Source organism: Mercenaria mercenaria, chromosome 6 (genome assembly GCF_021730395.1).
Source record: "Mercenaria mercenaria strain notata chromosome 6, MADL_Memer_1, whole genome shotgun sequence".
NCBI lineage: Eukaryota > Metazoa > Mollusca > Bivalvia > Venerida > Veneridae > Mercenaria > Mercenaria mercenaria.
Window position 1 is genome coordinate 25111870 of NC_069366.1, and position 17304 is coordinate 25129173.

The following is a 17304-nucleotide window of genomic DNA, read 5'->3' on the forward strand; positions in this document are numbered from 1 at the left end:
AGGAGGAGAACAACAATTATTTAGCGTCGACGATGACGGCGACGACGACGATGATAATGGTGGTGTTGATGATGGTAGTGTTGTTGCTGGTGGGGGTGGTAATGATGATGATGGTGCTGATGAAATTAGTAATGATGATAACGGTAACGTTGAGAATAATAGTATTGATGATAATGAGTATGGTGGTGGTGATGGTTGTGGTGGTGGTGGTGATGATGATGATGATGATGATGATGATGAAGAAGCAGAAGAAGAAAAGATGATGATGATGAAGAAGAAGAAGATGATGATGATGATGATGATGATGATTATGATGGTGGTGATGACGATTAATGATAGTTGTGGATTACTAGCGAGTGTGATAATGGTGGTAATTAAAACGATGATATATTCAAATGTAAGGGGAACAGCCGTGAAATAATTCAGGTTTTTCATATACGACCACACAAAACTTATAAATGCATTGTTTCTATGCACATTCATTATCAGAAAAATGGTATTGTTCGGTAGTTTAATAGCATTTTGTTTATTAAATTTGATTAAAAATACGCAATCGAGTATGAAGTGTTAATCGATGAATATCTTTTATAATTAAGTTCATTATAATAAACCGTATTCAATCAGACATATGCCTATCCCGGTACAAAGTCGTGGGGTAGACTAAATGATAACATTTGATACAATTTGATTATAAATATAAATTAAATAAAAAGGTATAAGTCAGCTTATAGAGTCATGTTGAGACAATGTATTGTGAAGGGTTTAACTTTAAGGACAAACATAATACAGAGTGACAGAAAAGTGTACAAAGATGAAAATTTGATAGAAAGAATGTATGAAGGCATGAAGTGAAAAGAGAAATGGATTAAATCTATAATGGAAGATGGTAGGTCGGCGTCCTTTAAACCATTTTAATGCGATTTATGGCAGGATTTTCATATTTTATAAATGAGCAGATTGCCACCCAAAGGTATTTCTAAAATTTGAACGCTTATGCAAAGTTGAAGTAAATGAGAACTTCATATCCCTAACCCGGAAGTCACGGATTCGAACCTACTCGGCAGCAAAATTAAAGAACAATTCAAGTACTAAAAGAATTACACGGTTTGAGAGCTTAGACCCGTGTCATTTGGATAAGATAGCAAGAAACATAATTCGCATAAACGCCAGTGAGAATGCACGCCTGTCGCCTGTTTTGACAGTAAACAGTCCAGGGTACCGGACAAAGATGGTTATGTAGTGTAATTATTGTAATGTTATCAAGAAAAGAGTGTAAATACGTACTAGTATTAGATCAACCATAAAATTACATAAAGCAGTGCTAATTATTAGAATATTTTGCAGGTAATATGACGGATATAATTACATGAATGAAGGAAGCAAGAAGACAGTGCTGTCGTTGTTCCGCCTCTTCTCCCTGTAGATTAGTAAGGCAGTCAATATATCGGCATCTCTAATATTGATTATGGAGAAAAGATGATTCGATGGCGCGATGCGACTCAAAAACGCGGTATCACGCTGGCCTGCTAAGACGCGATATTACCATCACTCGTTCGCATTTTCGCACGTGAAGCCAATATTACGAACGAAACTACTATCGAAATAACGAAATTTCGCCTAAGATCGACATACGGGGGCAAAATTGCGATAACATGATGCAAAAAACGTGAAAACACGATGTGAAAATGCGATATTGATATCACGCCTTTATATGTGTTTTTGCGTTTTCGTAAATGCATTATCGCGCCATTTTTTACAACTTCGTGTCTTCTGTGGCCCTTACCACAGGAAACTGAAACCCTCCCCCTCCATATAAAAAAAACAGGGGGTCTTTTTAATATATAGACGGATAGAATTTCAGGTTCTTGCGCCCTTACTAATCTGCAAGGCGAAGTAACGAGACAATGATGGCCCTAACAGAACACCGTAGCAGTTGATGTACAGCTTAATACTATTCTGTTTAGTGATTTTCAGTAGTTTCTTGAAATCTAACGAGGTTATTAGGCATGGAACCGTATTCAGTCCATGCGGAAGAATATAAATTATAAATAATCGGAAAATCTTTAAATTAATTTAACGGTTCTATAATATCAGGAGGCTCGTGCCTTAAATAATATTTTCATTGTCAAATAATTGTGGGGTTCTTTTCACGTGTGACTTCCAGTCGAGCGTAACGTTACAAGATATGCCTACCTACGATTCGAGACGGGGCTACGAATCCACTAAAGGGTTCCCTTTATGTTTTTTCCTTCCTCTCCATTATAAAATGCATAAAATATGTAGTAAATATATTTATTTTGGTGCACCTATCTTTTTTTTTTCATTCTAAGTACGGTACCCTCGAGACATTTTTTATCTTCCACTACAGCAAGTCAATATACTTATCCTCTATAAGATTAAAAAAAAATGTACGTCATAAATAATGTATATCGGATTTCTTGCTCTGTGTGTCAGTGTGATATTGATCAATACAGGTTATTGTCCCTACTTTAGAACAATATTTTACATGAACGCAGCAAAAAAAATCTAATACTAGTAGCAAACAATTTAAACTATATAATAAGTACAGGTAATGTTGCAAGTATTGTGACGTTCATGTAATGTGTTCGGCAACCTTTCTGTACCCGAGTATTTTCATTTTACTATAGGTCACTGCTTTTGATATGTATTTATGTTGTTAAGAATATAACTGAGCCGTGCCATGAGAAAACCAACATAGTGGGTTTGCGACCAGCATGGATCCAGACCAGCCTGCGCATCCGCGCAGTCTGGTCAGGATCCATGCTGTTCGCTTTTAAAGCCTATTGGAACTGGAAAAACTGTTAGCGAACATCATGGATCCTGAGCAGACTGCGCGGATGCGCAGGCTGGTCTGGATCCATGCCGGTCGCAAAGCCACTATGTTGGTTTTCCCATGGCGCGGCTCATATATTAATAATTTCGAACCTTTGAGCACACATACTAACCTTTAACCTGCTGGCGGCAAGTGATTTTGCCTTTGCGACCAGTGCAGAACAAGATCAGCCTGCACGGTCTGCACTGTTCTCCATTCAGTCAGTAAATTTTGACCGCTATCCATTTTTTAAAAAGTCACAAAAATATACCCGACTGTTTTGCTTTTGATAAACGTTCAAATACCATTTATAATTATATTGAGCAGTAGATATTAAATTTTATTTCATATACCTATATAAATTCTGTCAAAAATACGGCTTGTATTTCACAAGTAAATACGAACAGGCAGAAAAAAAATCCGTATTGTACCTATTGTATTGTATGCCGACGTCATGGAAAAGTTCACTCAAGCCGAATACAGCATCCCAGATCAATACTATTACAATAATCCTATTATTTCTGATGTATGGTCAAATAGGAAGCCAGAATTATGTATGCCTCTAAGATATGGTAGGTTTGCTATTGTCTTGTCCTGGATCTTAAAGGTATATGAGATGAGCGAAATGTTTCCAAATCAGAATTTCTTCAAATTTTGGATATTGAAGTACAGTCATCTAAGAAACAAAGATATGCAATAAAAGCCATAGGTCACCGGTATTGAAGAAGAATTATCTGCCCTTGAAAACGGCATTTCCCCCAATAATGGTTCCACTTAAACTTAACGTATAGTAGTTTATAAATGGGTATGTGATAAAAAGAAAAATAATGATCTATTTTGGTGCATTTATTTTTACAGTAAAATTTTGCGTGCAGTACGCTCATGAAATTATTTTCTTTTATCTGATCAATATATTTATCCTTTATTTTTAAAATTGAAAAAAAAATGTACGTCATTATTAAAGCATATCAAATTTCTTGTTCTGTATGTCATTGTGATATAGACGGAGATTATAATAAAGTATGTAATAATTCATTAAATGTCGTTTCTCAAAAGGACGTGTTTCGGGGAGCCTGACGACACAATTTCTTGATGGACAGGGCCTTGTAACATAAATAAAAACAAGATACAGTTTCCTTTACTTATTTCAAATGGCGTTCTTGTTTTTGCTTTGATTCAAAGGCATTAAGTACATGCGTATATATGGTTTTATATGTTTCTACACGAGCATTTTTGTGCTTTACATATGTGTAGTTTTGTTAATAATACGTATATAAGGGATTCACCTGGTCGGGATCTATTTTATTTACTTTGAATGTTTGAAAAATGGCGGGGATAAAGACTGCGGTGTTATGCGCAATGAACCGTTTGAACCTTCCTATTGGTGTTTTGTCACTGTCCGTTCCAAAGAGCTATATTTCATAATTATGTGTATATGCCTAGTGTTTACACGCACATAAACACTGTTGTGGGTTTCTTTTCTGGTGACTGGAGTTGGAGGAGAAGGGAGGAGGCGGTGGGGGTAAAGGGAGAAGGGGCAGGGGTGAGGGTAGAGGGGAGTGCGCTGTTTGAATGTAAATGTTCCAATAGGATCTTTGTCCTTGTTTTATACAGTATACCAACTATCTTAACATCTTATTTTTCAGAGAACAGGAAGCGAGCATTGCGCTACCTCAATATTACAGGAGCTATCCAGGGCTTGCTTGGGGTGCTGTTGCTGGTACTGGGCCTCGTGTCGAGGTTGAAGCACGGGTCTTACACAGAGGGGGTACCTCCCTACTATACAGGAGCTTTTGTAGTAATGGGCACGGTACGCATTTTTTTAATAATTGAGAAACCATGAGAAAACCAACATAGTGCATTTGCGACAAGCATCGATCCAGACCAACATGTTCATCCGCGCAGTCTGGTCAGGAACCATGCTGTTCGCTTTCAAAGCCTATAGAGAAACCGTTAGCGAACAACATGGATCCTGACCAGACTGCGCGGATGCACAGGCTGGTCTGGATCCATGCTGGTCTCAAATGCACTATGTTGGTTTTCTCATAATGTGACTCAATTATAAAAAGAGCGCAAGCAATACATTATGTTTGACATTATTCCTTGTATTGGATTCTGCTGTGAATGGATGCATTCTGTAGTAAATGGATTGTATTTTGCTGTGAATGGATGGATTCTGTAGTAAATGGATTGTATTCTGATGTGAATGGATGGGTTCTGTAGTAAATGGATTGTATTCTGCAGTCAATGTTTGCATTCTTTTAAACTTGCAGTCAATAATAGTCTTCTTAGTATATGACTGGTATATGTATGAAAAGTAACTCGAACTAGCACACCCATTTCATGCCAAAACTTTGTACACAATGTGCTTTTCGGACCCAGAATGTTCATATTGTCCATTTTGTTTTGTAATTAGTAAACACTTTGACTCCTCTATTACCGATAGATTAAACCGGGTTGCATCTCAGAAAAAAGCAGTTCATTTAAAGTACGATTCTTTTTATTATTTGTAGGTTCTTCTACAAGCGGTGTTGGGACTGGCAGTTTTCATTCGCGGAAAAGATTGTGTAAACAAGTTAGAAGCAGCCGAAAAAATAGGATGTATAGTAAGTTACTTTTTTGATTATAAAACACAGTGGTGCAGGAGCTGATGCAGGAGTTGATGTTGGACTCCTGATCACTAGTTCACGGGTTTGAATCGCGGTGAGAGCAGAATGTGACCGAGGCCTTCACATCCCCTTTTCCAGTGCGCAAGTTAGATCAACGATGATTTAATTAAGATTAATATTTACTAAGTAGTCGTAAGAAAGGAATTTTCATCACATGAATCTTTAAATAGATTGCCGGTCTTATATACCTTGCATGAAAAATAGTGTTTGCGCCCACAGGGATCAGACCTAGCATCCGCGCAGTCTGTCAGGCCTGCGCTTGCGTTAAAAGCCTATGAATTGGAGAACTGTTAGCGAACAGCAGGATCCTGACCAGTGCGTGGATCGCACAGGCTGGTCCGGATCCATGCTGTCGCAAGCATTGTGTTTCTTATGCGGTTGCATATATAGTTTGTGCTACATTGACGGTTTTACATTCACACATATTTATACTAGATTAATAAGTCAAAAATTTGAAAATGAACCTGAGAAACTTAATTTCTAATGTCAAACACTTACTGAATGGCTTGCCGGTCAACAGTCAAAACTACCGATCCCCAGTCTTTCGACCTCGTGCAATAGTTTTGACTATTCCCTACAAGCCGTTCAGTTGAGTGCTTAATATAAAATTCTTAATATTGTAAGGGAATAGACGTTCGGAAAAGGTGATGTTCGATTTTCTTTTATTGAGGTATCCAAAGCGTTATTTTTCAATAGAATGAGTTATGTAACAGTGGTCAGTTAACCTACATAGATTTTGTTTTTAATTCCGTATCATTGCTAACTTATTCTCCGTATTAAGTAATTTTTTCGTGATCTGTCAGAGGATCTATGTCGTTAGATAATTCTGTCATACTGTTAGAAAAAAAAACATTCGCCTGGTTCCTCTAGACTGACACATCAATATTTCCCCTAGACAAATACACGAAAAGGACATTCAGAAAAGGTAGATTTTGGAACGACTGCAAACTTTTATTTCTGTTTCATTTACAGATGCAGACGTATTGTTTGACGGCGATCATCAGCAACGTAGGATATCTCTCTGGTGCGCTAATTGCCGGTTTCACTGGCGTTTGTTTGAACAGCGAGTGTTCTTACACCGAGACTGGAGAGAACCGTCGACTTGCTGTCACTGTTATAGTGTTCATATGTGTCGGGGTTATAACCAGTGCAATCGGTTTGGCAATAGTGTGCAAATTTTCATCAAGTTTCGGTTTAAAAATGTTGTCACGAGGTCAATATCAAATCTCTAATTTAGTCGACAATACAGACGATGTGATAGCTTACATTGCAGCCGAACAAACGGTAGCGACTAATGTAGAAGAGAATCAGCAATCTACTGATCGTCATCATCACCATGAACATCTTCATCATCATCCAGATCCTAGACTGGCATTTCCGGAACCAGATTTTTCTGCACATCATTTACAGCATTATCTCACACAGCAATACAGGGACAGAATAAGAAAACGTCGAAGAAAGAATAAAAAACGAAACAGAGAGAACAATCCGGCGGATGACACCCGTCGGCGGCGGCGAAACGAAAGGGAGGCTCCGTATGTTTTACCTCCAGTGACAGGGCTAAATTACCACCATCAGACCAGGTCGCCAACACGAACCCCACCACCGCCGCCACCAAGTCCACCTCCTGCGCCGGTGCATTACCCTCCACCGTCTCCATCACTTCCCGGCACCACATCACCGCCACATTCAAGAAGAACACCACCTTTGACGCCGTCAGCGTTACCATTGCCGGATATGATACCACCATCAACGTCACCACCCCCACAATTTTCACAAACACCTTCACCACCGCCGCCGACGCCGCCATTGAACTACCCTGATGTTATACACGTGATTCCATGCGGTGAAATTCTTGATGAAGATCCTCCACCCTATTCTCCGTAAAACATCTCTGTGCATCTTTTGCACAGCTTTTCACTTTCAAGTCATATGAATGAATGACGTCAAAAATGAGCAGCCCTTGAATATGTCAAGAAAAATGGGAAAGCTGCAACAGTCTGAACATGTTGTTAATGTACCCGCTTGTTTCCTGACAACAGTGCTCATCTGCATCTTGCTGTCCAGTACGTTTTCAGTTATTTTGTTAGACAATTACATATGCCAAAAAGATATTCACTTTCAATGAAGTCAACGAGTCAAGGATTTGAAATGGAGTTTCGAAATAGGTAATTCGGCATACGGGTATAACAACAATTTGCATGGAAAATTTGCTTAACTTTTTTTTATCACAGCTAGAGTTTTACGAGGAAAAAATAACTTTAGCCAGTAGCAGTTTAGGAATCGAACAGGCAGAAAGTTTGGGCTCTGGCACAAATGAAACAGTTAGGTTCCCGGTCGCAGCTTAAGTGTTCAGTGCTTTTAGTGATTTACTTTAATCGGAATATCGGCCTAGATTTAGTAGATGGGGAAAGTAAATGTATTATGACATCTGCCGTGGTCTCAACTTGAAATGAAATGTTGTTTCATTTCATCCATTCAAGTGACTACCCACACTGAATAACAAATCTTTACCTTTAATTATGATTACATTTTCTATTAAGAGATCTGATGTGTCAATGAATTTTGTTAAATAAAATTAACTTTAGCAAAGAGGTACGATTGTAAATTATTACTTTCTCTTTATATGTAGAAGTGGTACAAATGTAAAGTTAAATACAAATATTACATAGTTCGACAACTATTTAGCCTATATGGTTCATTAGCTGTCCGTTCGGCCTCCTGGTTAGAGAATTGCAAGTTGATGTCATGCATTTCATTTCCATTTACAAAGACATCCTGTATAGACATCCAAATACCGTACTGATGAGGTCAACAGACGACCTGTCAAAGGTTTCGACGCAGTGTCAACTGGTATGATGCCTCGGGTCAATGATTATAACTTTATTTCAATTTCACTCCTAGTCAGATGTTGAGTTTACCGCATTAAAAGACAAGAAAACAAGTGAGCCATGTTGGTCCAAATTTAATCATTCGATCTTGAATATATATATCATACCACAGTTCACTGTAAGACATATAAAAATATTACCCCTTAACCTTAAGCCTGCTGGCGGCAATTGATTCTGCCTTTGCGACCAGTGCAGACCAAGATCAGCCTGCACATCCGTGCAGTCTGATCATGGTCTGCACTGTTCGCTATTCAGTCAGTAAATTTTCAGTGAACACCCCTTTGAATAATAAGTGGTACTGCCCAAAATGAATGATGGACCAGTCCATTTTAGAAATTTAGCAGGCTAAGGGTTAATTCAGCCAAGTGGAACAATTTAAACAAACACGTTGTAGCAGCTCCAAATTTGGTACTTACGTACCAGGCTCAAACAAGCTTTGTAAAGGTTTTTATATTTAAGCTATGCACATTCATAGATTTTTTAAAATTTTCATTTATAGAATTCTTTGTGAAAACGGGAACCAATGTGACCATAAATTTAGTCCTAGGCTTGAAAAAACGTCATAAAGGACAACTGACAAATGCTTCATGTAAAAAGATTTTGATATCTAAGCCTCATACTTTTGGGAGTTTTGTTTTCCTATGTAACATTCCATGAAAACATGGATCCCTGTAGCATCTCCAGGGATACTGCTAGAAGCAAAGGACCACTGACAAATTCTTCTTGTAAAATGTCTTGCTGTCTTCTAATTTTTGAGATCTTACACTTTTACAAGATTCATGGCACCTGTGATGGCCCTGGTCTAAGCAATCCAGTACAAATTTGACAAAGATCCATCAAACGATACTTCCAGTGAAAAATCAATCAAGTGGTTCGTTTGAAAGCAAGTTTCAGATTTTTTCTCTATTTTGATCACTGGCAGCCATTACAGCAGATTAAACTAGTCTTTTCAACATTTACCCTGTTGTATTCTAAAGCGGATTGGCCCATCATTCAATTTGGGCAGTACCACTTATTATTCAAAGGGGTGTTCACTGAAAATTTACTGACTGAATAGTGAACAATGCAAACCAAAGAGGTTTATTCCAGTACAGTACAAAATAGGTATGATGAAGCTCAGGAGAAGAGGTCATTTAAAGTTGTTTTTTTCTATTGTTTCGCTACGACAGCCAGTTGTCAGCCAGTCAAGCAAGACTATTTGAATGAGCTTGAGAGGTCCACACATGGAAGTTATGTACATATATATTTATTGGAATGCAACCAGCAGTTCTTTTAAAGTGATCTAAAAAAAATTTCCGTTCCGAGCTCTAGCAAGCCCTTGCCAGAATCAATCACACTTAAATTTGAGATGCTAATCAAACAGTTCGTGCTGCAGTTCTTACAAGTAATGTGAGAGGAACAGACCATCCACCACACAAATACCTCACCCTGAACCTTCTGTTCAGATGAGCTAAAAGTCTGTAAAACAACACACTATGATTTTGCATAGGACTGTTTATTTTTTGTTTCACATCATGTTATACCAATATATATATATCAGTTAATGTGAATTTTCTAACAAAAAAAAAAAAAAGAGAAAATATTTTACACATGCAAACTAAATACAACGGCTATAACCATTAATAATATTATCAACTCCTGAATGTAATATCAACAATGTAACAGACTCCACTCCAGTAAATATACTAGTCACACAAAAGATACAGAAACAAACAGCATTTAGTTCCACTGCACAACATACATGTATCATCTAAAAAGAATATCTACTTAACCCTTACCCTGCTAAATTTCTATAATGAACTTGTCCATCTTTCAATTTGGACAGTATACCATTAACTGATAAAAGGGGTGCTTACCAAAAAGATACGAACTGAATCAATGGCGAACAGTGCAGATCTTGATCAGACTGCATGGATGTGCTGGCTGATCATGATCTACACTGGTCGCAATGGCAGTCAATCATGTCCAGCATGATAAGGGTTAATTGAACAAAGATATATCAGACTCGACTTTTACGTCACTACTTCATTGCTAACACAATACGTAAAATTAACAGTAAACCATTTAAATCTTTAATATTCTAGAGAGTTTACAGAAATTTTAAAAGAATCAAAATATCATAAAAATGACCAAATACACAATTCCTCCTCCAATTTGTACTGAAATATCAGGTCACAGATAATTATGCTTGATAACAAAAACTGAACCATTCATTTACACCATTTCTAAATCATACATACAGCAACACTTTTTTAAAACTCATTTTGTCAACAATATCATTTGACGCTTAATTTCCGGCAGACAAAATGTTTGAATCAAGTTGGTAATTATCATCTTCAGACAATACAAGGGAGGTAAACTCTGTATGCATATTGGTTTATCATAAGGAATTCTTAAGATATTACAACTAAAATTTCAGACTATTGGATTTTAAACGTGACTTGCACAAACACACTTACAATATACTTGTAAAGCCCTGTTTTTGAGTTGGAAATCATACATATTAACACACTGCAAACACTAAATTTGGCAGAGAAATTTCAAATCTCTCTAAATATGTAGAACAGATAGAAAAATTCTTCCATTTTACTTACTACTGTAACCATTTTCCCAAAAATATTGCACCCACACTGCTGACTTAGCCAAAAAAAGCATAACAACTGATAAACGTTTTCTCAACAATTAACAAACTATCGTATATTATATGCTATTGTGGTAATTGCCTCATTTACTCATATATTAACAATATATCTATGATATAAATACATGTTCCGTAATATCTAATAACATAAGCACTGTACAGCAGGCAGTTTTCTAAAATGCTAAATTGTTCATTATTTAGTATATACACGATGACTTAGTTAGTATTGACTTTGCATATAGATAATACATTTTGCACCTGGTAATGTATACCGCATAAAATATTTATTCTTAATACAGATTCACCTGCAAGTCATGCTAGCATTACAAACAAGAGGACCATGATGGTCCTGAATCGCTCACCTCTTCCCACATGACCCAGTTTTGAGTATGATGTCGTTTTTTCTATTATTTGACATAGTGACCTAGTTTTTGAGCTCATGTAACCCAGTTTTGAACTTGACCTAGATATTATCAAGATAAAAATTCAGACCAATTTTCATGAAGATCCATTGAAAAATATGGTCTCAAGAGAGGTCACAAGGTTTTTCTATTATCTGACCTATTGACCTAGTTTTCGAAGGTACGTGACCCTGTTTTGAACTTTATCTAGATATCATCAAGGTGAACATTCTCACTAATTTTCATGAAGATCTCATGAAAAATATGGCCTCTAGAGAGGTCACAAGGTTTTTCTATTTTTAAACCTACTGGCCTAGTTTTTGACCGCATGTGACCCAGTTTCAAAATTGACCTAGATATCATCAAGGTGAACATTCAGATCAATTTTCATGAAGATCCATTGAAAAATATGGCCTCTAGAGAGGTAAAAAGATTTTAATAATTTTAGACCTACTGACCTAGTTTTTGTCCGCAGTTGACCCAGTTTCAAACTTGACCTAGATATCATCAAGATGAACATTCAGACCAACTTTCATACAGATCCCATGAAAAGTATGGCCTCTAGAGAGGTCACAAGGTTTTTTTATTCTTTGACCTACTGACCTAATTTTTTAAGGCACGTGACCCAGTTTCGACCTGACCTAGATATCATCAAGGTGAACATTCTGACCAATTTTTATGGAGATCCATTCACAAGTATGGCCTCTAGAGAGGTCACAATGTTTTTCTATTTTTAGACCTACTGACCTAGTTTTTGACCGCACATGACCCTGTTTCGAACTTGACCTAGATATCATCAAGATGAAAATTCAGACCAATTTTCATACAGATCCCATGAAAAATATGGCCTTTAGAGAGGTCACAAGGTTTTTCTATTATTTGACCTACTGACCTAGTTTTTGATGGCACGTGACCCACTTTCGAACTTGATCTAGATATCATCAAGATGAACATTCAGACCAACTTTCATACAGATCCCATCAAAATTATGGCCTCTAGAGAGGTCACAAGGTTTTTCTATTATTTGACCTACTAACCTAGTTTTTGAAGGCACATGACCCACTTTCGAACTTGACCTAGATATCATCAAGGTGAACATTCTGACCAATTTTCATGAAGATCTCATGAAATATATGGCCTCTACAGAGGTCACAAGGTTTTTCTTTTTTTAGACCTACTGACCTAGTTTTTGACCGCAGTTGACCCAGTTTCGAACCTGACCTAGATATCATCAAGATGAACATTCAGACCAACTTTCATACAGATCCCATGAAAAATATTGCCTTTAGAGAGGTCACAAGGTTTTTCTATTATCTGACCTACTGACCTAGTTTTTGATGGCACGTGACCCAGTTTCGAACTTGACCTAGATATCATCAAGGTGAACGTTCTGACCAATTTTCATGAAGATCTTGTGAAATATATGGCCTCTAGAGAGGTCACAAGCTTTTTCTATTTTTAGACCTACTGACCTAGTTTTTGAAGGCACGTGACCCAGTTTCGAACTTGACCTAGATATCATCAAGGTGAACATTCTGACCAATTTTCATGAAGATCTTATGAAATATATGGCCTCTAGAGAGGTCACAAGGTTTTTCTATTTTTAGACCTACTGACCTAGTTTTTGACGGCACGTGACCCAGTTTCGAACTTGACCTAGATATCATCAAGATGAACATTCTGACCAATTTTCATGAAGATCTTGTGAAATATATGGCCTCTAGAGAGGTCACAAGGTTTTTCTATTTTTAGACCTACTGACCTAGTTTTTGATGGCACGTGACCCAGTTTCGAACTTGACCTAGATATCATCAAGATGAACATTCTGACAAACTTTCATAAAGATCCCATGAAAAATGTGACCTCTAGAGTGGTCACAAGCAAAAGTTTACGGACGGACGGACGGACGCACGCACGCACGGACGGACGACGGACGACGGACACCGCGCGATCACAAAAGCTCACCTTGTCACTTTGTGACAGGTGAGCTAAAAAAAAAAAAATTAAGGTTTCTTTCAACAAATATTATCTAAAACACTAAGATTTTTTGTTATATATTAATCCTATTCAGTTATACATAACAGCAAAACTGATTTTCAAAATCAAGCGTAAAAGCACCAGGCCTTACAATTAATTGAGGCAAAAAATGCCACAGAAAATGCAATATATACAATGTACTGTTTCTGTTACATAAAGCTATAAATACTCTACTTAGCTTATTCACACTCCTAAATAATTTGGTAGTGGCAAATATTTCCTGAATGTTTTGCTCTGAAGGACACTTTTTATTTTATGTATTACAAGTGTATCACTGAACTATTTGTATCAATAATATTTCACATCAGGTTTAAAGTTCTTACAGCTTAAACAACCATTAAAGTTTGGTCTTTAACTTAGGAGTGTCGACATGCTTCAAGTGTGACATATCAAAATGAATCAAGGTACTCAATGTGTGACATTTCAACATGTTCCAAATTGTGTGACAAATCAGCATGCAATATGTGTGACATATCAACATGCTTCATGTGTGACATTTCAGCATGTTCCATAATTATGTGACATTTCAACATGCTACACGTGTGACATATCAACATGTTCCATGTGTGACATTTCAACATGCTACACATGTGACATATCAACATGTTCCATGTACGACATTATCAAAAGACTACAATGTATGACACATCAACATGTTCCATGTGTGACATATTAGTCAATGTGTTCCATGTGTGACATATAAACATACTCCTTATTCAAGACTGGATGCTTTTGAGTAGCTTATTAAGTTTTCAAATATAGCTAGTCACCTTTTTAGTGTGTGCACCTCTTATGTGACAAACAATATATCTACTGACAAAATATGTCAATTTGTGTAAGATTCTAAATTCTTTAAAACACATAAAAATGATCAAAATCAGGCATTAAACCGTGTTTTTTTTTTGGTCTTAAACAAGACCCTACAGTTATATGAATATACAACAGAGGGTAATAACCAAAGCAAATTCAGCATAGTCTTAATATAACCTATCTAATACACCACTGTGAGAACTCTGTATTAATGACTGGTTACTAATAAATACCAATTAATCAGACCAATTAACCTTACAATATTTCACTATATAATATAACAAATGGTTAACATAAATGATCAATATGCCAGTTAAATAATAGTCAAACAAAGGTTTGCACAACTGTAATACTGTAACCTGTGCATAACTTTGCCTACTATCTGTAACTGATCAATTAAAACCAGGAAGATTTTCAATCATGAATTACTGTAGATTGTCAATTAATGTATTGCTAAATTCTGAAATTCCTCACAAATGGGGACATTAGGGAACGTTAGCAGAAGCCGTAGATTGGAAAAAAGATTTGTGGGAGTTTAATTTTCTCTATATTTTTCAAACAGATGACTAACAAGCTAAAAGCTCATGCATATTATAATCTGCATTACCTACAAAAGAATAACCAGCTAAGAAAACCCAATTCTTAACAATGAATATGTGGGCATTTATCCATTAAATCTAGACTGGGACTGAGGCGTTAATATTTTTTGCTTTTTCATATTAATGCTCTATTCCTATTTATGAGCACATCGTTGGTATTACTACTCCTATGTAAATACTTGGTCGTTTAGTTTCTGATAGTTTCCGTCGAACAGAAGCACATGAAAAATCGACAGACTTGAACCCAGGCTATATCAAATCATGAAATAAAACTTATGGGAATAAAGTACCAATATGTAAAATGTATAACCAGTTAAGATACATATACCGACATGAAGGCAGATAGGTGTACTGGTATGCCTGCATAATTATACAGATGTTCTCATTTCTTTGGGCAGGTACATGGCATAAGATTAAATAACTGGCGGTTACTATTAATGCAATGCCCAAAGTAAAGTTATAATCATCATACTGATGGTTCACCATTCAAAAGGCTGAACTAACATTTTTTGGTAACTTCACAGGCAGACTTTCGAGGGAAATGACAAATCCTTAATCTTACCAGAAAGTCCAATTCAGTCATTAAATAATGTGTCAAACAACAAACTGCATGGTGGGAAAAAAATAATATGTGAAAAGCCAAGTTACTAAAAAATTATTTTGTGCATTTTTCAAATATACTACAGTACATGTAAATAGGAAATTTGGCTTTTTGTATCATTTCTAGAAAATCTGTATTTGTTTTTTGTTTGGAAAGTTTAGCTTTTATTGTAGGTTTGTCAGTTTGAATGATGACCTCAAAGACAAATGTGGTATTAAAGGTCTACTCGAACTTAGATCTCAAGTATGCAGGTAATCTGCAGTGACAATAATGCACTACTCAAGTTACATCTCAAGTATGGAGGTAATACGCTGTGACAATTACAATGCTCTACATAAGTTAAATCTCAATCTAAGTATGGAGGTAATCTACAATCATGGTACTTAAATGCTCTACACAAATTAGATCTCATCTTTAGTATGGAGGTAATCCACAATGGTACTTAAATGCTCTACACAAGTTAGATCTCATCTTAAGTATGGAGGTAATCTATTGTGCCATTAATTCTCTGCACAAGTTAGATCTCAAGTTTGGAGATAATCTACAGTGGTAATAATGCTCTACGCATGTTAGATCTTAAGTATGGAAGAAATCAATTAAAAGCAAGAAGTTTCAGCAAGAAGCTTCTAATGACCTCTGATTAAACATTTTAATGATCCGGCAAGCCATGCCCTCTATAAACTGTGCATTTATATAAGCCGTTTACTTCGACAGGGACACCATCATCAGAACAACTTGGATCGCAAACTTCTACCAATTAAAACTGCTACTAAACTCTTATTCAATATTGAAAGTCCCTCTTTAAGCATTGTTTAATGTTCTAACCAAACCAAAGTATCTCCAAAATAAAATATAAGACAAGCTTGAACAATACAATATTTAAACCTGAGTGTTGAATATCTCCTACTATGCAGAAATGAACTTTAATGTATTCTATTATACATACTTATGTTAACAAAATAACTTATGTCAAATCATCGTAACAATGCTATCATGTAACTAATCTTAGTGTATTGCAACACTACTGAATTTTAATAAATAAATTTACTACAACACCTGAAGAACTGTTTTGATATTGTTTAAAACAGTTATTTCTAACAGTTATTTTATTAATTCTGTTAAACATTCCTTAATCTCGAGTCCAAAACATTTTTTTTCAACCGACACGTACAAGTATCTTTATCCATGCCAAACCATTCACAAGGCAGTGATAAAAAATAGCAAAAATATATTTTCAAAAAATGTACTCGCTTATGCAGCAAAAATAAATTCTGTTTTTATGCTATACAATGTATAATATTGTATTCCCTGCCAGATCAAATTTCTATGAAAAAATACACTAAGCATCACCAGACTTCCTAACAAAGAAACACCATATTACTTTGTACAAAACATTTTCATATTTATTCCTTTTTTTCAAAATCATGAGCTTAGATGTAGCCGCATTAACAAATGTGCATCCTGGAGGTTACACAAATAAAATCACTGAATAATTATCAATATATTATATCTTTTTACTGCTGCCTTCTAAATAGCATATACCTGAACTTACAGCCAAGTCTACGTATTAATGTTCCATCAAGACCAGGTAAGCATAGAGATCTATCATTCATTAATTAGACCTTCAGATGTTTTGGCTCTCTATATGAGCAAGATAACGGAATGCTCTACAAACAGCCAACTTATATGATTTCTGTCAGCTCAGATCTCTTTTGCCTAAATTTCAGCATTAGATTATTGATACTCTAAAACTGCCTGCATTATACAAATGCTTCCAGCTATGACAATATATAAATGTAATTTACACAGCCTTTAACTAATT

At 36.1% G+C, this 17304-nt stretch overlaps 1 protein-coding gene across 1 annotated transcript; it reads left to right on the forward strand.

Annotated features, from left to right (window-relative positions):
- The first annotated feature begins 620 nt into the window (after positions 1–620).
- LOC128557650 (uncharacterized) lies at positions 621–8098 on the forward strand. Its single transcript, XM_053545454.1, has 4 exons — positions 621–886; positions 4480–4643; positions 5347–5439; positions 6475–8098. The coding sequence occupies exons 1-4, from the start codon at positions 877–879 to the stop codon at positions 7387–7389; spliced, it is 1182 nt and encodes a 393-aa protein (XP_053401429.1). The 5' UTR covers positions 621–876; the 3' UTR covers positions 7390–8098.
- Positions 8099–17304: the final 9206 nt, after the last annotated feature.